At 43.9% G+C, this 22692-nt stretch overlaps 1 protein-coding gene across 1 annotated transcript in view; it reads left to right on the forward strand.

Moving 5' to 3' along the window:
• Positions 1-17161, forward strand: part of BMP2K (BMP2 inducible kinase) — a 35433-nt gene extending 18272 nt beyond the window's left edge. Inside the window, exons 14-15 of the mRNA XM_009891504.1 lie at positions 5225-5338; positions 15729-17161. Coding sequence (XP_009889806.1) covers positions 5225-5338; positions 15729-17161 — 1547 coding nt within the window. The remainder of the gene's footprint in view (positions 1-5224; positions 5339-15728) is intronic.
• The last annotated feature ends 5531 nt before the right edge of the window (positions 17162-22692 follow it).

Here is a 22692-nt window from a genome sequence, read left to right on the forward strand (position 1 = left end):
AGTCAGACTTGTAAGATGTGACAACGTCAAGAAACAGATTGTATATATTTGGCTGACTATCAGCAAGTACCTTGCAATTAAAAATGGAATAAAGCTGAATTGCAAGTAATTGGGGAAAAAAACAAGAAAAAAGCAAAACCCAAAGATACTATCCCTTCAGTGTTATTTTCTCTTGGTTTTCTGTCATTAAATGTGGCTGAACAAGATGTGCATGTTACCTGTTAATCCTTAACTGGTGACTGGTTCTTTGGGGTTATTTGTTGGGGTTTTTTTTTTGTGTGTTGTTTTTTTTTTTGTGGGTTGTTTTTTTTTGTGGAAGTCTAGTTGATTGTTTTCACTTATATGCTGTATTGCTAAAATAAGACTCCTACTTCTGAGATGTGGATGTAGCCTGCGCACATTTTGCAGTAAAATGATGTACTGTTAGCTGGGGAAAATAGCTACTGTGCCAGCTGAAAAATAGGCGTTCTTTACAAATGCAAGTTTAGAATTTTAAAATATTTAGTAGTAGAACTGAGTATCTTCATGCACACTGCTTCCAAGTGAGGCCTGAGAAGTCTTTTGAAATAATACAGTCTTGAATCTGGAGGTTAGCTTGAACCAAAAGGTCGGCACAACATTACCCATTTGCAGGTTCTTTAACTGACGGCTGAACTGCTGACTGTAGTTATGGTAAGTTTTAAGAGATTGATTTGGTTAAGCCATGTGTTTCGAACAACTGAAGTACAGAAGAAAATGTTGACCAAGGACACAATTGAAGTGGCTTTACAAAAAAGCTGGGAGTGGTATACGAGAAATGCGCTTGCCTGGAGTAGCTCAGTAGGCTGGGTATAGGAAGCTGGGGAAACAGAAAATCATAGGATCGTTCCGGTTAGAAAAGACCCTTAGGTTAACAGCTGGACTACATGATCTTACCACTTGCAAGTCCACCGCTATGGCATGTACTTCAGCACCATGTCTACAGGTGTTTTAAATACCTCCAGGGACGGTGAGTCAACCACTTCTCTGGGCAGCCTGTTCCAGTGCTTGACAGCCCTTTTGGTGAAAATGCTGAAGTGCGTGCACGTTTAGACTGAGTGAAGGACACAGTAACTTGGAACTCGGTGCCGCTAACTGCTGCCTCTAAATCTCCAGCAGAAAGTACAGTTAACGACCACTTTGATTCTGTTGTTCAGTTTTTGTACTGCATGTGTGAAAATACCCTTTAAGTTTTTAAAGACTAAATCTCCCCAGGCATGTTATTGGCTCACCTCTGAGTAAAGATAATGCGGTGCACAGGAGAGCTGGATGTGATAATAAACTTCATATGCTGTATCAGAAAAGTAAACATAACAACACAGTTGTGCTTAGTAATAACCAGTATCAGGGGTTTGCAGTCATTTGAATACAGAAGCTGTAAAAATAGAAATAAAAACCATTATTTGTGTGAACAATAGTACACTAGATGGCAGGCTTGCTTATGCATTACATGAGACACAGATATAGCTTTTCTTGGGCTTTTTGGCTTGATTTCTGTTAGAGGTGCAGTGGAGGGGGAGCACTGCTAGTTTTAATCTCGCTGTATGTGTGTTTGGGTGTACACAGAGATAGCTACTTCAAAGACCCTTAATTTTGTTCTCTGATACTAAGGACGATATGCCAAAGATTGTATGAACTTACCTTGCAGTGTTAATGCCTTTTATGCCGTCAAAGCAGATGTATTTATACTTATTTTTGCTACCTGGTATTTTGTAGAGGTAGGTGGATTAATGAGAAATTGAGAGGTATATTGTACAGTTAAGGCTTACACCTATAAAATTTTCTTCAACTGTATAGTGCTTCCTGGAATTTCCTCAGATGTATCTAAAGGATCAAAGCTTAATTCCCTTTAGATGTAGGTTATCTCTTAGGAGAGAAGACTGCTGTTTACTGCTAGGTAATTTTTCTTGCTCAATTTTTGAGTTTGCTGTGAATCACTGTGCCATCTAGAGGAAGGAGAATTGAAGATACAGCTTCGATAAATAGCTTTATTTCATGTTACTAAACCTGGTTGCTGTCCTGTACTTCATAACTCCTTTACAGTGTTATGTAAGTTTGTCTTGTTGTGATGCTATGTGGTCTTGAGCAGCGTTCAAAACGTTAATTCTTTTTTTCCACTTCCAAAAGCCTGGTTTGTATTGTTGAGCTGATGGTTTATACATAAATTAAAAATATTTTAAATCTGTCAAGTATTTCTAAAGCTGTTGTGTTTGTGACAGTAATACACGAGAAATTAAATATACACAGCCTTTGTTAGTGGATCAAGATGTCACCACAATTTGTCAGGCTAACATTACCGTTTGGCTTCATGCATGCAGTAGCTTACTGTCATAGTGCGTGTAGCGGTGGGTATTTCCGTGATGATGAACCATTTTTCCTTTGAAAAGGGAGCTAAGTCATGGAAAAGAATACCTTCCTTATACTTGCTGAAACTTTCCATAGCACAAAGCTGACAGCTGCAGTGAAATGCAGTGTGCAATTGAATGCAGATTTCTGAATGGAGTGACTTTGTGGGGAACTTTGGTATGGAGGTACAGGGTGGGGTTCCTGGGTTTTGTGTACACTGTTGTTTCTGTTGTTGTTATTGTTGTCAGCATTAATGATGGTGCAGGAGCAACATAGGATGCTGAGGTTCTGACAACATTGTGAAGAGATGGATTTCTTGCAGAGAGTTCCTGTAACCACTAAACCTGTGCAGGAATGGAAGACAAGAAAACGAGCGTGCTTTCTCACTGGGGAAAAAACACCAGTGTAGCCTTCACACTGAATTGCAGGAAGTTTCTTGTTATGCTCAGAAGGATCACAGTGCTTCAACAGAGGCACTTGTGGGTGCAAAGCCGGCAGAGCTCTGTGCCCATCTCATGTGCAATACGTGCAGTATGAAGGAACTGTCTGGGCCATCTCTGCAGGAAGAGCTGTGGCCCTTCTCGGGCTTTCCTTGGCTACTGGTGCTGCTTGCACTTGAGAAAGTCCTGAGGGCACTGTCTCCTGAGGAATCTGGGGCCTGACACCGGAGTGTGAGCAGCTGGATTCCTTGGTTCTGGTTTTAAATAACTGCGCTTTTCTATCGAAGGGTCTGCTGTGCGACGTGGCTCATTATTGTGTCTCTGGCAGCAGTCTGGGCTGCATTTGTATGATTGTTCACCGAGGGGAAAAATCATTGGATTTTTTTTAAAGGAAGTTGTATCTGAAGCACAACTAAGTCTAATACTGATAGCCCTGCTGAATCTGCTTCTGCTTGTGTGAAGCTGGAGAAGCCATCACTGTCTCGTTTCTCTCAAACAGTCTCTGATCAAGGGAGTGGATCTTGTTACGAGGTGGACAAATGACACTTGTGCCACAGAAGACTGGAAAAATGGGTTGTCATTTTCTAATAGCCTTAGATTGGATGGATTGACAAATAATAAACTTGAGTTTCTGGGGAAATGTATCCCAGTATATATATGCCTAGGTGCTATGGAGGAGTTGAAACCTTGTATTGGCTCACTTCAATTTTTATTGCACATTTAGCACGGCAATCCATTTTGTTTTCCATTATCCCTAGCCCTGCTGCTGAAGTTGGGAGATGTGATGATCATCTGGGGGCTGGAACTTGCATAGTCTTGTGTGCCAATATCTGCAGGGGCTCTCTAAAGGGTAGTTGAAGTTGTCGCACTCTTAAAAGTTAGTCTAGAGTAAAACGCCCCCAAAACCAAACCCTTCCTGCCTGAGGAGACAAAGCAATGTGGGTATGACTGCTGAGACGGAGGAATAAGAGCTGCTGTTGGATGCGATGCTCAGCCGTTGTTTGTCTGCAAGGCTCAAAGCCAGTGGTGTACAACACAGAGCTGTTAGTCTTCCGTGCATCTCGGCTAGTATCCTTTCCTGCATGGCTGGGTCACTGCAGGGTTATTTTGTTTGGGTCTGTCAGTCTCTCCCTATTTCAATATATACGTGTTGAGGTGAGGGCAACTACTTCATCTCCTGCACTGGGAGCCCCCGGTTGGGATGATAGTTTGAGTAGGGGTTGGCTGTAATGGAATAACTCCTGCTTGTAATTCTTCGGGGAGTCTCATGGTAGGGAAGAGTAAAAGAGTTCACATTACGGACGCTCGAATACAAACAGAACACTTGTCTGTGAAAAGTGGCATGTAATTTCAAAACTCCTGGGCTTTGTACAGAGGGTTAATACGCATCTGTCTGAAGGAGATGAGCTTGCTGCCTGGTCCCTGGGGGTTGCCTTAGGACAGTCTCCTGGTTGCTGCATTGAAGGACTGCATAGCAAACGTGCAGGTAGCTTGATACGTAATTAGGGCACAGTTCAGCTGCATCTCCGCAGAGGCGAATTGTCACGAAGGTTGTGCTGCAGACCGTTTGCGAGAGCAGCTGCTTGTGCTGAAAGAAGGGGCGAGCAAAATGCCGTGTCTTTAGCACAGGGGGTGTAGGATGTTTGCTGAAGAGGGAACACTGTGTCGCAGGGTGATATTAAATGGCTGATGGGGCTTGCTGGACCCTCCCGAGTTGCAATGTGATGCTTGGCCTGGGTGGGCTGGATCTGAAATTGGCACCAATATGACCTTGGACAGAAAAACTTGTTCTTACTGTTAGTACTACTTTGAATTTTTGCCTGTGTTAAAACGATTTTGTACGTGTACTTAAAAAAAACCCAACAACTAGTCTCCTAAGGGTTGAACACCGTACAAAACAGACACTATATTTCTCTATAGTGTGTTATACTCAGTTTGTTTTTACTTACTGACAGATGTTAAATAAAAGGTACTCATAGCTGTTTTGCTGTGGCAGTCAACTTGTCTCTCTTTGTGGCAAAGGCTGGCCAAAACTTGCGTAAAAAGAATGATTTTGTCTATTAGATGAGCATAGTGATTCTGACTTCAGAAACTCAAGAGCACAGAGATCCAGTAGTTTGTATTACGGAGTGAATAGGCTGCATATAACATAAAAGAAGGAACCTTATTTAAAGCATTCCATAGTGAAATCCGTGCTGCTCGTGGGATGGGGTTAACAATAGGTCTGTGCAGGTGAATTTTCCTGAATGAGCGAGAAGTATGAGTTCGAGATGTAGGACGTCTTTAGAACATCCACCACGAGCCCTAATCGAGAGGATGTTCCTCCCTCACCCCATACAGTAGATATCTTTGTGTAGGCATAAGACATGCCATTTTTATTTTATTTTATTTTTTGTTCTGTTCCATTTTGTTTTTTACAGACAGGCTGGTGGACAGGAGAGCATCTTCAGATAAGAATGTGGAGCCACATTCTGCTCCACAGAAAAATCCTCCTGAGGATCCCTTTGGTTCTGTTCCTTTCATTTCTCACCCAGGCAAGTTACATCTGTAGCATCACTACCTCCTATATATATGTATGCATATGTACATATATATATGTATGTATTTGTTGAAGTATGTACATCCGGTTAAATGACCAAAGAATGATAAAGGTGTTGGCTGCTTCATGACAGTGGATGGGCTGAAGAGATGTTTAGTATGTTGATTACCTCCAATTAAGAAATACTTCTGCATCCCATTCCTGGTACTGGTACTGTGTACAGACTACGAAGTCTTCACGGTGCAAACACATTGGACCAGTGCAGTGGGAATCACTTGAGCAGAACCAGAAGTGCTTTTGCTAAAGACAAATTTATTGCTAAGACCAAATTTTGCTAGTTCCTTGTAATCTGCTTCCAAGTCATGCTGTGTCTTCTAGCTCGGTTCTCCTGCCAAGTTAAGACTGTAAGCTTCCGCTGCATATAGTGCATAGTTTTGGTGCGAACTGAATCAAAACGAACAATATCTGATGTGATCTGTACGTTGAGGGAGGTGGGATGAATGTTCATTACTCTGTTTCAGTTCACTTTTGGCTATTTATACTTTGGATGGAAGTAAAAATCATTATGTATGTGAACATTGTCTGTGATTGTAAAACTGCATCATCCTGCAACTTAATTGCCAGTTTTAACACTTCTTTGATGAGTGCTTTAATCATTTTTGCGGTACCTGTGGTGAAGTAAAGCCTGCATGACAGTTAAATGGTAAAAATGGCTTCAATTACTTATCGAGTCACTTAGATTCCTGCCAAAACTTCGTTGAGAGTGCTTATGTGATAAAGGTGCCTTAATGCGACTTCTAAAACCCATTCTTACAGAGGTTAAAAAGCTCAGATAACATGCCTTAAAATAAATTACTTGGGGTCACTCTAAGTTAGCATCTGTGTTTCCTTTCGGGTTCACCTTGCGTTCCTGAGGACAGCCTAGAAGGGCTGCTGAGCGCTCACAACCACTCCTGCGCTGTGCGTGGCGAAGAGCAAATAGGATAACGCTGGTGTATTCTGCAAGGCAATTTGTAACAATACCTCTGCATCCCTGTCTGCTCCAGTTGTTAGGAAGACTTGATTTAATTCTGCTCGGTCTCTTTCTCTGTTCCTAGTTTCTGGTTTTGTTCTGCTGATTCAGAAAAGACAAGTTTGCCTCGTGTCATCCCGTTAATATTCAGTAGTTCAATACAACGCGAAAGCGGCATGAAGAAATGTTTGCTCTATAGGTGCAGTCTACGGGTGGGCGTTTGGAAGGATTTACTCTAAAGTCTTCATTAAAGAGGTTGCTTTGTTTTATAGCTCAGCCTAAATTCACAAGCAAGATGAACAGTAATAGTTACATTTGATCTGAGATGGAGGCTATCAAGTGCTTCGTCTCCTCTCTTGAGTGTTCGTACCCATGTCTCTAGGGATTATTTTTCTTATTTCTTCACCTTATGTCTTAAAAATGTATTTGCTCATTGCTGTTTTTCAGATAGTTGTAATATAGCTTAGATTGTAATGAATGGCCAGGTTGTATTATGTCATATGTTTTATTTTTGTTGCTTCGAATACAAGCTTTAATTTTTGACGTACTAAAATATAAGGGGAGATGCCTTCTCCTAAGGGGTGAGGGGGAACCCTAGTTCAGTCATGGCTGAAAAGCCAGACTGCTTGAGAAATGTGGGGTGGGTTGTCAATTGTTGCGTGTTTCATTGGAAAAAACAAAACGCGTTTCTCAGTAGCCCTTTTTCTACTGACTCCTAACTGGAATTTCAACAAGTGTGCGTACTGGCTTGACTTCAAGGAAGGTATTTTTAATTCTATGTTAACAGTGAACTACGCTTAAACAAATCTGATAGGAGAAGTCTTTAAATCTGAAGATACATCTTTCAAAAGCTGGTTTGTTTTGTCCACGGAATTATTATTCGAAATGTCTTGAAATGAGGTGTTGTAAGACAACTAAGGAAAGGAGAATGGTGTGGACATAGGCATATTTTATTTTTAGTTCAGGACTTTCTAGGACAAATGACAAAAGTCTTTAATATTTTGATTGCTACTTGTACTTAAGATTTCTGTATAATATGTTCTCTCTGGTTTTGACTTGTTGAATTATGATAAGATTAAATGTTGACAATACAAGCTATTTAAAATAAAAAGAGAAAAACTTACTTAAAGTGACAGTTCCTATTGAAGATGTGTTCTGCTGTATTAACAACCTTGAGTTGGGACTGTGATCTTTTTCTGCTGTGGTTTTTTTGCTGTCTGACATCGGTCTCAGGTTCATAAACGTTGTATATGGACTGTAGCTGAGTAGTCATCCAGAGTATTTCTTTTACTTTGGAGGCTTATGTGTTCTCTGCTGAAAGCAGCATTTGATTAAACTAATTTCTATTGCCTGACGTGAGATAGCAGCAAGAAGCAGAAGATCCGTGTATCAACTTTTGACTCAACAGCTTAACATCAGGAGCTGGGAGTCCAGCAAAATGAGTGCTATCAGGTACCTTTACACGTGTCCGGGAAGGTGACACAAGTGCAGTGCAGCGGTGGAGATGTGAAACCTTTTACCGTCGCTGGAAAGGACTCTGGGTTGCTGAGAGCTGTGAGCCCTTGGGGTTCGCCCTGTGGAGCTGAGTGCTTCTCAAGCCGCTGCTGCTGCAAGGATCACCGGGAAGGAGAACCTGGAGCCGGACGGACTAAGGCTTCTTATCTGTCAAAGCTTCCGTGCTTATTCTTCTCAGGTGGGAATGGAGAGCCAGCAACAAGATGGATGTCACTTTGCCCTCAGCGTAGCGTGACAAGAGCTGTGTGAAATGAACTAATGTATTATCGGATAATAGGAACTGTTATCTGTTGATAGGAACACAGTGTAGCAGCGCTTAGGGTTACTCGTGCTTGGTGTTTATCCTCTTAACTGTGTTTTCACAAGTACTACATGTAAAGTTGATATACACACTCTTCTATGCCTAAATGTTTGTGGAAAACAGTAATGGCTTAGATCTTGAGATGCCTGGAAGAGAAAACTGGCTTGAGGAACAGTTCCAGTGCTCAATCTGATAGAAATAAAACTAACATTGCATACTTCCTTTGGAAAAGAAGAAAGCACAGTTGGATAGCCAGTGACGGGCATGTAGGACAGGCACCTAACATCTGGAAAACAGATTGTGGTTCGTGAATGCCTGAAACGCTGGATGGTGACAGTGGAAAAACTGGCTCCTTTGGTCAGCATTTTGGAATGGAAGCTTTTCATTCGGGTGTGTGTTAACCAGCTTGTGTTGTAACAGCCTTTGTTAACTTCAAGTTGAGTGTTTTGGAAACTCAGAAGAGACTTGTGTTTTCTGTTATCTTCATATTATAAGATGGAATTATGAATATAATACAGTTTGCTGTTGGGTTGAACTCAGTGGCGTTTTGCCATTTTATGTTTGTTTACACTATTTTTTTCTGGGGTTAAACTGGGCCTTTTGCTTCTCTCAGCTTAATACTGGAATTCAGAGAAGTAATACAAGATTTGAGGGGACTCTCAAAATCATAAAGATGGGCTGTGTGAGAAGAGAAGATGTCGGTAAACCCTGACTGGAATTTCTTCGCAAGTGCTGACGTGAAGCTGTCTGCTACACCTTTTGCTCCTGTGGAGAATATTAGAGTGAGCTGTCTTCTGACTTCTTAGTGGGATAAGGCTCTGCTTCAGGTCATCTGTTGAATTGTTCTACCGAATGTCTGTGAAGTTTATTTTCTGTACTGTAGATGCGGTGCTGCTTGTATGTATGTAACTCACCAGTCCCAGCTGGGTGGATGTGGCAGAAGCCAACCAGCTGTGTGCCACAGAGCAGCGCAATGGGCATCGGCTGGAGGCTCGGACACAATATGTCTTTGGAAGGACTCTGCTGCGGTAGCTCGATAGTAGCATTCACCCTGTGGCAGCAGCAAAGAGGGTTCTTCTGGCATGAAGAAAAGTGGGAGAGAACTATGCGTTTGGTTACTGGGTCTAACAAGGTTTCAAACCACTGCAAGTTTGTGTGTTGCGGCTTTGCAGCCCTTGGACTACTATGCAGTCTGAAGCTTTAAATGAAACACAACTGGCTATAATTCAGCAATAAATAACAAACGAGAGAACACAAGTCAAAAACACTGGAGCCGACTTCCTCTGCGACACTAAAGCAGCTTCTGCCACCAGTTCATGTTTGTTCGGCGTTCAATGTTCTTGAATTCTTTATTAAAAGATGCCCAGACCCACATCTTAAAATGGCTGTTGTACAGTGTTCAAGCTTTAGGTAACTTGACAATTAAGTAAGTTCATACCAATATTTGTACTCACTGAAAATATTGCTTATGTTCCTTCGTAACCTCTCCTGGGCTATGGTTTCAGGTATTGTTCATACTACTTGCTGAGTGCAGGTTCAGCATCTTACTCTGTATCGAGACAATCTCTACACTTTAGTTTTTCTAGATAATGCTTCCAAAGTAAATTGAACTTACTCACACATCACAAGAATAAGTATGTGTGGGCGGTGATGGTGCTGTGCTTTTACTCTCCAAAATGATTCAGGGATTTTATTATTTACTATTTTTTTTTATTATTTTTTTTTTTTTTAATCTTAAAGCAATCCCTGTCACTTTGCACTCTTTTTTTTTTTTTAATAACATGCTTCAACCTGTAGACTACTTATTTGAAAGAGTGGCTAAGGAGGAGATGCCAGGCATAAGTGCCATGTTCTCCCATTTTTGTTCTTGAAAATAAAGGTGGTAAGCACTGTAAATCCATTACGATATTCAGCAGCTGCTGCTCTGGCTGTTGTCAAAGAAGTAGTGCAGATTTAGTTGCAGCATGCGGGTAATCCATGGGCCTGACATGTGGCAAATTGTTCTGAAATGATGGTGGCAGTATGCTACCAATTCGAAGCAAGCTTAAAGCCCTTACGCCCCACTCTTCCGCCACCCCCGCAATACCCTGAAATGATGAACCAGCAGAAGGCATGTAATTACTGCGGTTGTTAGGGGGAATTCATCCTCTTATAATCGGATGTCTCGAAAAAGAACATCAGAACAGAAAATTTCCTTGAAGATTGGGATCTTCTTATACGATTAAAGATGTTCCACCTGCCTTACATTTGAGCGAAGAACAATTGTCCTCTACAAGATGCAAACCTGATTAGAAGTGTAGTAATCTGAACAGTACATTACAAACAGATGTTACTCAACATTTTGCTGCTTTATGGTATAAATATATATCTGAACAGCCTCTGCAGTAGTTCAAGTTGAGAAGATTGCATGAAATCAATGTGACAGAACACCTCATTTTTGAAATCTGTTTGGCCAGAGCATTAAATTGTCATTAACGGAGGAATTTTCCCTTTTGGGGTATTGGTTCTGTTTGTAGTGCTCTTTGTGTTTATTCAGTTTGCTAACTTTCTTAGGCGTGAAAGAAGGGGAACTGTAGTGTTGGAAAAACAAAACATTTCTGTCATGGGTTGAAAACAAGTAGCTCTATTGAGGATATGTTTGTTTCTTCGGTTTTGACCCAAGTCTGCTGCTATTTTCTCCCTGTCATTGCGACTGAACCAAACAAAGACACTGCTGATGAGAAGGTCTGTGCAGAGACTGTTTCTTCCGTAAGGTTTGGCTATGTTAAGCTACAAAGTGTTTAAGAATGGTGTTTTAGATTAATGTCTGCTTGGAGCAGGTGCCTCTGTTTCTTTATAACACCTCAACGCAAATGGAAGAATAAAGCAAGATACTTGATCTTTCCTGATGGATGAATATGGGGAAGCACTGAGGGCATCATTCTTTAAATAGTTCAGAAATAAAAATGTTTTCTTCAAAACTGTGAATCAGGAGCAGTGGCAGCTCCCAGCATCACCGGCTGCGTGCCCCTTGCGTGCCTGTTGAGGTTGTACCTGTAGGGTCTTACGTGCTGGGTCTGAAATTTTAATAATATTGGGCTGTTACTACAGCTTGGGCGCAAAATTCATTGTCTTTTTGATAATTCTGAGTCTGCATACAATACAGTAACATAAATTTCCTGCTGTGATAAAAAAGTAATATTCAGGGCTAAAGAGCTAGGAATGCAGAAACCCTGTTCCGAAATCATTTGTAGTGAAATGAGGGGTTGGGAGCTGATGAGCTAATAGGCAGTTAATTGCCTGGTGCTGAGATGATGTTGCGGCTGGAAAAATAAATACGCTTGAGCTATCTTTGAGTGGCTTCAGAATGGAGATATGTCAGAAAAGGTTTTTTCATGCGCAGGGACAGACATATACAAGTGCACAGGTTCAAGCTTCCTTTTCCTGGGCGCTTCCCCATTCTCGCCATCACAAAGGGTGTCACATGCTGTATTCTGCGTGTGCCGGCTGAGCCCTCTGCCCTTAGCGCAACACTGACTACTGCCAAGACCGACTGCTGTCTGGAAAATACTGGAAAAATGACTAAGTACTTCATATTTGCAATAATCTTGCTAGCTATTCAAGCACCTTCCATGCTTCTGTCTTTGCCAACGAGTAACGTGCTCGGCATGGCCTGGAAGAGTGGTCCAGAGCTCCAAGTATGTGACCAAAACGCGTGGCCGCACACAGAGCGAGCACAGTAGTCTGCATCGCTGTCAGACACCCCTCTCCGGCAACGGGGATTGCCCACCACGGCGTTCCTGAGTTCATCCCTGTGCTTCTGGAGATGGCAATTGTTAGACTAGAGAGAGGAAATTTAGGATGCGAATATAGATCCCTTAAAAGTGAGGTGGTCTGGATGGTTGATTCCCAAAATCATTTGTTGCATATGGTCCGCAAGAATAACAGTTAGAGGTGGGTGGGTTAAGAGGTGTTGGAATGGTGGTGTGGCAGCACTAACACATTGAGAGTGGGTTGGGAAACTGCGCTGAGTGTTTGGCCATGTGTTGTCAAGTCCTGTTTGGTGTGTTCTGTCTGGAGAGGTCTGATACTGCGTGAGAAACATGGTGTGGCTTAAACTACTTGTTCAGTATGTCCGCAGCTGCAGATAGAGGTTGGGGTTTGTGTCGTGTCCGAGTCCTTGGCAGTTTGTTTGGCAGTGAGTGGACTGTAGCAGCAATTAACAAATATTGAGACCTTTAGGGAAGTCGGTTCCGTTAGATAGACTGTGGTTCGGTTCTTGTCTTGAAAGAATATTACTTGATAGAGTCTTTTCTGCATATGAAAAGTATATGCAAAAATATAATCGTTCTTTGGGAGTATAAACTCGTGTAGGTATTGACATACAGAAAAGGTGGGAGTGGTGTTAACGTCTAACCTAGAAATATTTCCTTTTCCTTCTCCTTTTAAATCTAATTGCATTTATGGTAACACTAGTGTTTCAGTAAACATTGGGAACAGCAGGATTTAGAAGACGGGGGGTTACATAGTGCAATGTGAAGGCTGTACCTTTGGGAAATCTAAAGTAAGCAGCCAAATAATCCACATTCTAATTTACTGGGTAAAGCAAATATGTAGTATTTAAAATTACAGTAGATAAGAAGCAATCTGACACCAGAAGCAAAGCAGAACAAGCTCAAAGCCCTAATCACCTGATGCTTTCAGTCATTCTGGTCATCTTGTTTTTAAATCCATACACAAAATATATTGCTGCGCAATTTTGAGGGTTATTTGAAGTGTGATTGCAGAAGAGCGAAATGGCTACTGCGAGAAGAAATCGGCTATTAATGCCTTTTTTAAAAAGAACAACTTTTCATGTGAAACTTAATATTCTGGTCTAAACTAGGGTGTAGAAAGAAAAAAAACTGATTTGGCTTGGAAGCTGTATGCTAATTTTCTTGTGAAAGAAGAAATTACATGATAGGTCATGTTGTATACTACAATACTGAGGGAGTCACGGGCTGGATTCTGGTTGGAGATACTTTTTCAGAGAAAAGACTGGTGCATAGCTCCATCCCCAGATTTATCAATCCTGTGAACATGTGGAGTTGATAAAGTTTTGGAAATTGTTTAACAAAGCTGTAAGTGGAAGGTGTTAGTTTTGGTTAGGTGGGAGGAGTGGCAGTCTGTGGCATAGAGTTGTTAACTACAGCTGGACTGAGGACCAGCAGCTGTCCCCGGCTGTGGGTCAGGGGCTGGAGAGACCATTCCTGGTGGGGAATGGTGAACTCACTGGTACAATTCGGCAAGTGTAATGTGGCTGGCAGTCCACGTCCTCGTGCAAGTAGAAACACAGTTGGGTTGGCCGTTCTGGTCCCCCTCTCAAGGTTGGTCCCCACATAACGCTCCGCCTGGAGTAACTAATCGAGTCTCACTTGAGGTGTTGCACCCCATTTTTCGGTAGTTGTTTTGTGTCTGACAAGACGTGAATTCTCATTGCTGTTAGTAGCGTTACGTGTTCAACTCCATATTCGTAAAGCAGCGTGGCTGCCGTGTGACCTGTGTCCTAGGGAAAAGGACATCTCAAGAGCAAGTAGACTTGCAGCAGCTGAGTCCAAGTGTTTTGTTCTGCCTGCTCCTCATTCTCTTCAAATGGGAATACCGCAGTTGGTTGCGCTCCTGAAAACATCTCTGTGCAGCAGCGGGGTTCAACATGTTTTGCGTAAGTTGGGTGAGTGCCGCACGGATGGCACTGTGCAGGCTCATCTGGGCTATCCGCTTTTGCCACCTCTTTTGTTTACTGCTGCAAAGTCTTTATTGCTCCTGATATTTCTACCTCATGAAGGAGCCATCAGTGAATTGGTCACTTGGCTCTAGTTGTCAGGTAGTGAAGAGAAGGGATGAAGGTGTCGGAGTAAAAAGAATAGATAAATTTCCTTCCCGTAGCGAAACTGAACTGACAGATACTACTTAGAACCAAACAAGACAACGCTTCCCTCAAATTTAAGTTAAAGCAACGGCTTTTTTTCTGCCTGAATAGCTACACTAGAAGTTAGAAGGGGCTGAATGTGGAGCTTCAGTTCCACTACAGAAAAAGGCATTCTCTAAGCTTGACATGCCCAGGCAAGTATTGCTTTAAAAAAAACCAAATCAAATAACTTCTCGAGTGTTGCTGTCACAGTGTGTGCACTGTCACAGTGTGTGCTCTGTCACAGTGTGTGCTCTGGCGGCTTTATTGGTGGAGAAGGCCCTGGGGGAGAGAGGCCGGTTCTGCTGTAACCGAGGGGGAGCGCTTGGGGAGACCTCAAATGACCAAACGGCAGCGACCATCAAGCTTAATTCTCAGTGGGGTTTATGTTACCAAATTACGAGCATCAGTCCTGATGGGAGGGAGGGAGGGACTATTTCGAACCAAGAGATGTGTTGGAAGACATCCGTGCTGCGGCATCTCTGTTTCGTGTAGCGATGTTAGCTGATGACCTTGCTGTCTCCCCACAGGGCTTGTTGCCTTGTGCCTTTCCCTTTGTGTGCCTTAAAACACACTAGGGAGGCAAAAACCCCCAAAGCCTGGACCTGTGGTGGGGCTTTTGGCAGGCCCCAGGTCCCACTGCTTCAGCTGCTGTAAGGAGCTGCTGCCCTCGAGGGCAGGACAGAGGGGTGGTGACCTCATGTCATCTTCTCTGCAGGTTGGACTGCAACCAACTTCTCTCTCGCCCAGTCCCTGATTTTAATAGGCCTTAGAGGAACCTAATTGTCTTGGACACGTTGAGTAGGATTGTCTTGTGCTGTGAAAGCTCGGGAGAGGAAGGGCTGGGGACTAACGGGGTGTCATGTGCTCGTTCCCCTTCTGAAACGACATGGAATTTGTCAGTATTGCCGTGTGTATCTGACTGTGTGGTAGGAACCTCCACACCATCTCAGAGAACCGTTCCAAAAGGCAGCCTTAAGGCATGTGTTTCTCAACAAGGTGCACTTGCTCCCTGGTGTAGGGGAAGTGGGCAGCAGATGGGTTGGTGGGCCAGCAGAGCAGAGCCCTCGGAGCTCTGCTGTTGCCGTGAAGTACCCAAGATTTGAAGTGAAATAACTGAAATAGCTAAATACTTTTTCTTTCCCTGTGCTGTTTCCATGACTAGAGCAATAAATTTGTCAGAGCAGAAGCACTTCAAGAAATAGGTTGTCCACTTTAAAAAAAACCCAACCAACCAACCAACCAAAAAAAACTACAACAAAACAACCAAAAAACCAGCTTAAAATCTTTCAAGCATACTGCTTCCTGTTTTCCTGGAGAAGAGCGGCTGCCCACTGAGCGTTTACCAGGCTGGCTCTGGAGATCACCTGTGTCTGTTGGTCCCCCCTTCATGCCCGTGTAGTTCTAGACATCTTGTCTTTGAGGGGGTAAAGCCAGAAGGTCTGACCATTGGTCAGTTTTATGGGTGGTGTTGGAATTACTAGATCTGATTGCACCTCACTTGCCTCAGTAAATACAGAATATAAGCTTGCATCAAGTCTTGGTATGTCTGGCTGTGGCGTGTGTGGAGCAAATGTTGACTTGAAGAGTGTATTTCATGTTTTGTTTTGCATTTTTCTTCGGACCTGCAGGTTCCCCTGGAAAACAAGCGGATAACTCAGCCAGCAATCCGGGAGATAACTTAGGGACCCCAACCAAGGCTGGAAAACTGAGCCATGCTTTTAGAGATCCCCGGGCAGGGAGGAAAACTGCAGAGGGACAAGTGACCAAAGGTGGTGACGAGTCAGAGAGTGATTTTGAATCTGATCCTCCTTCTCCCAAGAGCAGTGAAGAAGAAGAAGAACAGGAGGATGAGGAAGTCTTGCAAGGAGAGAATGGAGACTTCAATGATGACAATGATACAGAACCAGAGAATTTAGGCCACCGGCCTCTGCTCATGGACTCTGAGGAAGAGGTGGAGGAAGAGGAGGAAGAGAAGCAAAGTTCTGACTCTGATTCTGATCGTACCAAGCAAAAATCTGTGGATGGGCTCCTGGGCAGTAGGTTCAGAGATGGTGTGGGCAGTGGTGAAGTGAAAGAAGCCGGTTCACTGCGTATGTCCTCGTCTGAGGTGCCAAGTACTGTCATGAAGGTGAACCCTGGCCAAGAATTTGATGTGTTTGGGGCAGTGCCCTTTTTTACCCTGCAGCCTCAGGCAAAAGAGAGAACGGACAAAGATGTCTCTTCTCAGGTGGTTTTTGCCAGCCTGAACCAAGAGCAGGATGACTTCGATGTGTTCACAAAAGCCCCCTTCAGCAAAAAGGCGTCTCAGCAAGACGGCCAGCTGGTGGGAACTGAGGCTCTGCTCTCCCCCACCTCTCCACGGAGTGTCGATATTTTTGGCTGCACCCCATTTCAGCCTTCCCTTCTCCCCAAGACCGGTGGGAGTAAAGAGGACCTGTTTGGGCTGGTTCCTTTTGAAGAGATCACAGGGAGTCAGCAGCAGAAGGTGAAACAGCAGCGTAACCTGCAGAAGCTTTCTTCCCGCCAAAGGCGCATGAAACAGGAGGTCTCGAAGAACAATGGAAAGCGCCACCACGGCACCCCGACCACCACGAAGAAGGCGTTGAAACCGAGCTACCGCACCCCTGAGAGAGCTCGCAGGCACAAGAAAGCGGGCCGCAGGGACTCGCAGAGCAGCAACGAGTTCCTGACTATCTCGGACTCCAAAGAGAACATCAGCGTTGCGTTGACTGACAGCAAAGATCGAACCAACCCTCTGCAGACGGATGAGAGTCTGCTGGATCCTTTCGGAGCGAAACCTTTCCATCCGCCGGACTTGATGCGGCATCCCCAGCATCAAGGGTTTGGTGACAACCGCGGGGATCACGGCACAGTAGTGGTGGCTGGTAGACCTAGGCAGAGCTCTTTGCATGGAGCCATTCATGGGGGTGATGGGCTGAAAACCGATGACTTTGGTGCAGTGCCCTTCACTGAACTGGTTGTGCAGAGTGCGCAGAGCCAGCAGCAACAGGCGCTAGAGTTCGATCCCTTTGGAGCCGCTCCGTTTCCTTCCAAACAGTAAATGCTTCCAATGGGTTCTCTCCCTCCGCCTCTCCGAGTTACTTAATAGAGGGTTTGGTTAGTGGAGTAACTTATGTGGTTGAATTGACAGGGACATGGGTTGCACGGTTTGTTCAAGAAGGCATGGCCAGCTTGCATGATGAAATTTAGAACGATGGCAAATTTTTAGTGGTTTATTTTTTCAGAAAAATAGAAAAAACACACCAGGAGCATCATTTTGTTAGGCCAGATGGCTCCCAGAATGAAAAGACAAATCAGATGTGAATCGTTGTCTCTCACTGACTTGAGGACCTGGAACATACTGTCGTTCTGCACTTTTGCGTTGCCTTTTCAGTCCTCTGTGATGTGCTGAGGTGGAGGGAGGGGACGGGCAGAGACCACATGAAAAACGTTTTCCGTACATACAGGTAGGCTAATGGAACCGTGGTGGTTCTTTGCGTCTCAGTTGCAGTAGATCCAAGAACCAAAATGTACTAATACCCCGATTGATCCATTGGAAATAGCTGAGTCTTTCCTTCTTAGCTGAAAACTAGCTTTATTAATCATAAAAATAAAGAAGCCGAGTCCTCAAGGGGCTGTGGCCCGGAATTCCAGAGCACGGCCATGGCTTGGGACCTGGTAGACATCTATGCAGCTGCAGAGGTGAAAGGCAGATCATGGTTTTCTGTGCCTAAATGTTCTCTTTTTGATTTATTTGTTTGTTTGTTTGTTTTTGTTGGTTTTTTTTACAATAAGTGCCATTAATGTAAAACAGCAAACTGGAAGTTTAGAGTTAAAACTAAAGATACAGAGAATATAGTAGTTTGTGAGACGAAAAGCCTGAATGAATGTAGGGGAGCAAACCTGCAGGGATGCAGCCAGTGTTAGCAGCACTTTGAAGACTACTCAGTACGCTGGGGAGAGAGCCTGGTTTACAGGAGGAAATCATTTGGCACATATGGAGGATTTCAGGTGGCTTGTACAGTTGACTGTGAGATGCAACCATCAGATTTATGTGATTACAAATTGGGATTTGTGTCTGAAAATACCTTTTTTTTTTTTTCTACTTGGATTTTTATTGCAAAGGAGAAGTGTATTCTTTCAAATCTGTTGGTTTTTTTTTTTTAAACAATAATAACTTTATGCAATGACTGTAACCTAATATTCTTTTAAATTCTGATGATTCTGTTATCATCCTTAAGTGTATTTTATAAGAAAGTTTTGCTAAATGCACTGAGCTTTGAAGAAACGTCTCAGAACCCGGCTTTGTTTGGGAGCAGCAGCAGTGAGGAGCAGGCAGCTGGCAGCAGCTCGTGGCTACTGTACCCGTAAGCTGCATTTCACACCACGAAGCCTTATAAGCGGGACGGCGGTCCCACCGCACAGTACCTCCGAGACATTGGGCGCACAGGACGCGGCTCACAGCGTGGGAGCGAGCGGTGCCGGTGGGTGATGGGATGCTCCCATTTGGCTTTCCCATGGCAATCCCAAAGAGGAGGTGGCAGGAGGCAGTTCCTCTGCTTGTCTCAACTGTGTACCCGTTCTAGTGAATGCTGAGGAGTAGCAAATTGGATGTTTATATACGGAGGACTTAAGGGTTCCTGTTTGTGTGTCCCCACATCCTCCCCTTTTCTTTGGAGGTGAAGTCAAATATTTGGGGTTGTGTGCCTCCCCCCCCGCCCCCCCGCCAGTCTCCTGCTGGTTACGGAGTCGTACTGAGATGGGTGAGGGTGGCGGTGGATCCCTTACAATATTTGTTGAAAAGGACACATTAAAAACAAGTCACTTCATTCCTTTGGGGGTTGGTTTGCTAAAATGCTCCCTTGAATCCACGTGATATTGCCTCCCCTACACCTGCAATTGGAAAGTAGCTCATACATTTCTCTACACCTTCGTTACCTTTATCGTCCTTGTTCCCGTCTTTCTCCCAAGGTGAAAGTGGAATATGACAGCTGTGCTTCGTTAAGTACACTTTTTTTCAGGCTTAGAAATTAAGTTTTTAGGAGGTGATGAGTAGAAATGTTTCAACTTTACTTGCACACGAGTTTCTTAGGATTGATTACTGCTGTTCTCACTTGGGGGTTTTTGTGCCAAAGGCTGTAAGAAGCGCACGCCAAGTTTTGTAGCATTTTCTGATACTCAGGTTAACTGTCGTCTCTTTTTCCCCTTTCTCTGCGCGTGCTTTTGAGCTGCCTTTCTGCCGTGTCCTTCTGAGCTGTTACTTACCTGCCTAACGAGCTGTTGGAACAGAACCCTATGACAAATGGGGCCGGTGGGTGGAAACAAAACGAGAATAAAACAACAGGCAGCCGACCTGCGGTCTTAAATGCGGCTAGTGTTGCCCGGAGCCATGCAGCCACTGTTTTCCCTGCTGGAAAATCAGCGCCAGGGCTTGCTCGGCCATTTGGTGCGGGAGGAAAGGGTTAACAGCGCGCATGGGGCTGGGAGGGAAAAGGCTGCGCTCAGCAGACTTAGTCTGCACCGAAGTATTCAGATAAAATAAGACTAGAAGGAAGCGTGTTTGGGTTTTGTGTGTTTACCCGGAGACTTGAGGCTGAGGAGCGCCACAGGTTTGCCTCGTCTGGCAGGTGGTTTGGGTTTTGGGAGAGGGGCCGCAAGTGGTTGTATGGCAGTACAGGAGAGCTGAAGCGAGCTTATACACAGAACCTGAGAGACGAGGGAAAAGCGCACTGTAAACCCCGGTTACTCTTCAGCTGGCATAATCCTCTGGCTGCATACGAGTTACGGCCGATGATATTTGCTTTCTGATGGCCTTAATAAATCTTGTTCTTTGTATTCCAGTTGTGAAACAGGTTTTCACGTAAGTCTAACATTTTGGTTTCAACAGTTAAAATTACTTGATCCTTTCTTGTTGACTGAAGAGAGATTTGTATGCCTTGCTAAGCTGACTCCGCGTGGTATATATTGTTTATACACGATTAAACCCACGTTTGGGTTTAATTTCAGCTAAGATCCACTATTCAGCAGAGACGAAAAGTGGTACTGTTGGGGAACGTGGTATCTTTTGGTCTACATTTGGTGTGTATGCTTGCCTTGGACTGTACCGTCACCTTACCCGAACTACGGGACAGCCCTTGCTGCGCCAGGCGTGTCCCCTATGTCTGTGAAGACAGTAACGGCAAGGTAAGGGGCTGACGCTTCCCTTCAGCCAAAACCAGCCACCCATTTGTACAGCTTGCCTTTCAGCGGGCGGAATGACTGAACCACAGGCCTTTTAGAATCCGCTGCTTGAGGGAGAGATTCTGGTGAAAGGTACGAAGCAGCCCTTAATGGTGGGGGTGATTGAAAGAGAAGTAAGGGAGCGGAGTTTCTCTGCAGACTCTCAAACGGCCTCGAGACGGGCGCGCTTGCTCTGCCTGACCTGCGGAACGCGGGACCGGTGAATCCCAGCTTTGGAGGAAGTAACTTTGAATCATTCTGGGCGTCCCAGTTAGTAAAACCAAGTACTGTGAAAATAAGTTGATATATTTGCTACTGTGAGAATAAAAGTTTATCTGGATTTTTTTTTTTATACTATAGCGTGTATTTTTATATATGAAAAGTATATATAAATATACACATGCTCGCACACATCATCTATCTCCTGGAGTTGCTGTGTTGTAGTAACAGAGCAGCCACAATCACGTTTGTGTGACTTGAGGGAGTGAATACGAGTGAAAGCTGCAAAAGAGAGAGGTGCAAAGGGTGGCTGCTGCGTCACTTCTCTACAGTGCTTATTTGGGAAGGAAAATCAAAGACGTTGTGTGTATAGCTAAATTTGTGACTAAGGCATCACCTGATATTAAAGAGCGTAAAAACTATTTTAAAATTGCTGGCATTCAGCTTTTAAGTGCACTTTCCTGAACTACACTTCCATTTCTTCTTAGACTTCAAGTTTCTAAAGCTTTTTTGTGTACCACTAAACAGAGAAATTTAACTTTTTTGTGAAACTGATGTACATCATAAGATACTTGCAGTTGTTAAATAAACAAATGTGATAACAGTGCGTTTGCAGATCTCCTTAAACATTGCATTATTAAGTATTCACGTTTGGGCCTCAGTTTCCTCACTTTAAGCAACGCTGATTCTACTGATATGCTTTTTGTGGCTGTGGGCTCCTGTCACTGTTTTAAAAATGTTTTAAAATACTTGTATTATCTGCCAAACCCTCTTTCTTTGTTCAACTTGTTAAAAACCTATTTATCACGTACAATTTTAATTCCTTACAATCAGCATTACTCTTCACAGCCTTCCTGCAGACGGTTTTGAGAGGACACGTTCTGATTCTTAGGCAGTAACTGAAGCTTGGTCCCTTCTATATAGCCAAAATGTGAAGTACAGCTCCCCATGCTCCCTCTGTGGAATTGCTTCTGCACCTCATCTTCTACACGTAATTTTCATGAGATTTCACCCCCTTCTAGCAATTGTGGAGCAGAGCCGTTTGCTCTTGTACTCATTTGACTGTGAGGTAAGCTGAAGTAAGAATGAAAATGGTGCAGGAAAGATGGAGCAGAAGCAGAACTGAGTTACTAAAAGTAGTCTTCTGCTTATTGCCCATTTCAGTCTAATTTTGTTACAAGGAAATACGGTGTAACTGCAGGCTTCAGCTTTAAAATGAAAACAAACAACGGTGGCTGTTAAATTCTTGCTTTAAACAGTTTCTCATGGATGAGAAGGTCTCCAATGCGCGTGCTGCCCGTGGTTTAAAGGCTCGGTGGAGGGCTTTGGCCGGTCCTGAGGGTGAGTGGTAATAAATGCCGTGTGAGTGGCAGCCGCACGCTGCGGGACGGCATGGGAACGGGCACCGGTATTGGACAGCACCACCCCGTCCCTGTCGGTCCCTGCTGCGGGCTGTACTGCCCGTGCCGTCTCTCATAGAGGGCTGGTTTGTTTTCAGCCCCTGCAGTTACAAAAGCAGTTAAAAAATGTTCTAGCTATGTGGTTTTCGTTGCGTTTTTCACCTTAACTGCTCGCGCTTCATTGCTCAGCACTGGGTTTTGCCTGCAGTTGAACTACTGGTTAGTGGAAAAGCAAGTTAGCAAAGCTGAGGTGGGAGAGAGTGGTGCTGGTTTAGATGAGGCAGAGTCAGGATGAACCTTTCCTCCTTTGGATAAGGACACAGCAACAGAGAGAGCCGGAGCTCTTAAGATACGAACAAGGCGCTGCTCGGAATCTAGATCTGAAGGTGTCAGGCTGCAAAGCTGAGTTCATCAGCAGATTCACCTAGAGATGCTCCTCCAAAAACGCATCTGGAACAGTCAGTATTGCTAGTAGCATGAACCACACACAGTACTGGAATAGTGCAGTTGGAACACCTGCCCTGCTCCTCCCTGCTCTGCTATGGTAATTCAAGAGAGTCTCCCTGAATATTTAAAACCCCGGGGAGGTAACAGAAGTTGCGTGGTTGAGCAATTCACGTCTGTCGTTACACTATGTGAGATGTACCAATGGTGGTACTCCAGGTAACCATCCAATGAACTGAAATTTATTTACGGGTTCAGTATGTACAGAAAAGACCATCATGCAGCTTGGCAAATTTTGTCAGGATAATAA

This window comes from Charadrius vociferus, unplaced genomic scaffold (genome assembly GCF_000708025.1).
Source record: "Charadrius vociferus isolate BGI_N301 unplaced genomic scaffold, ASM70802v2 scaffold861, whole genome shotgun sequence".
NCBI classification, from domain to species: domain Eukaryota; kingdom Metazoa; phylum Chordata; class Aves; order Charadriiformes; family Charadriidae; genus Charadrius; species Charadrius vociferus.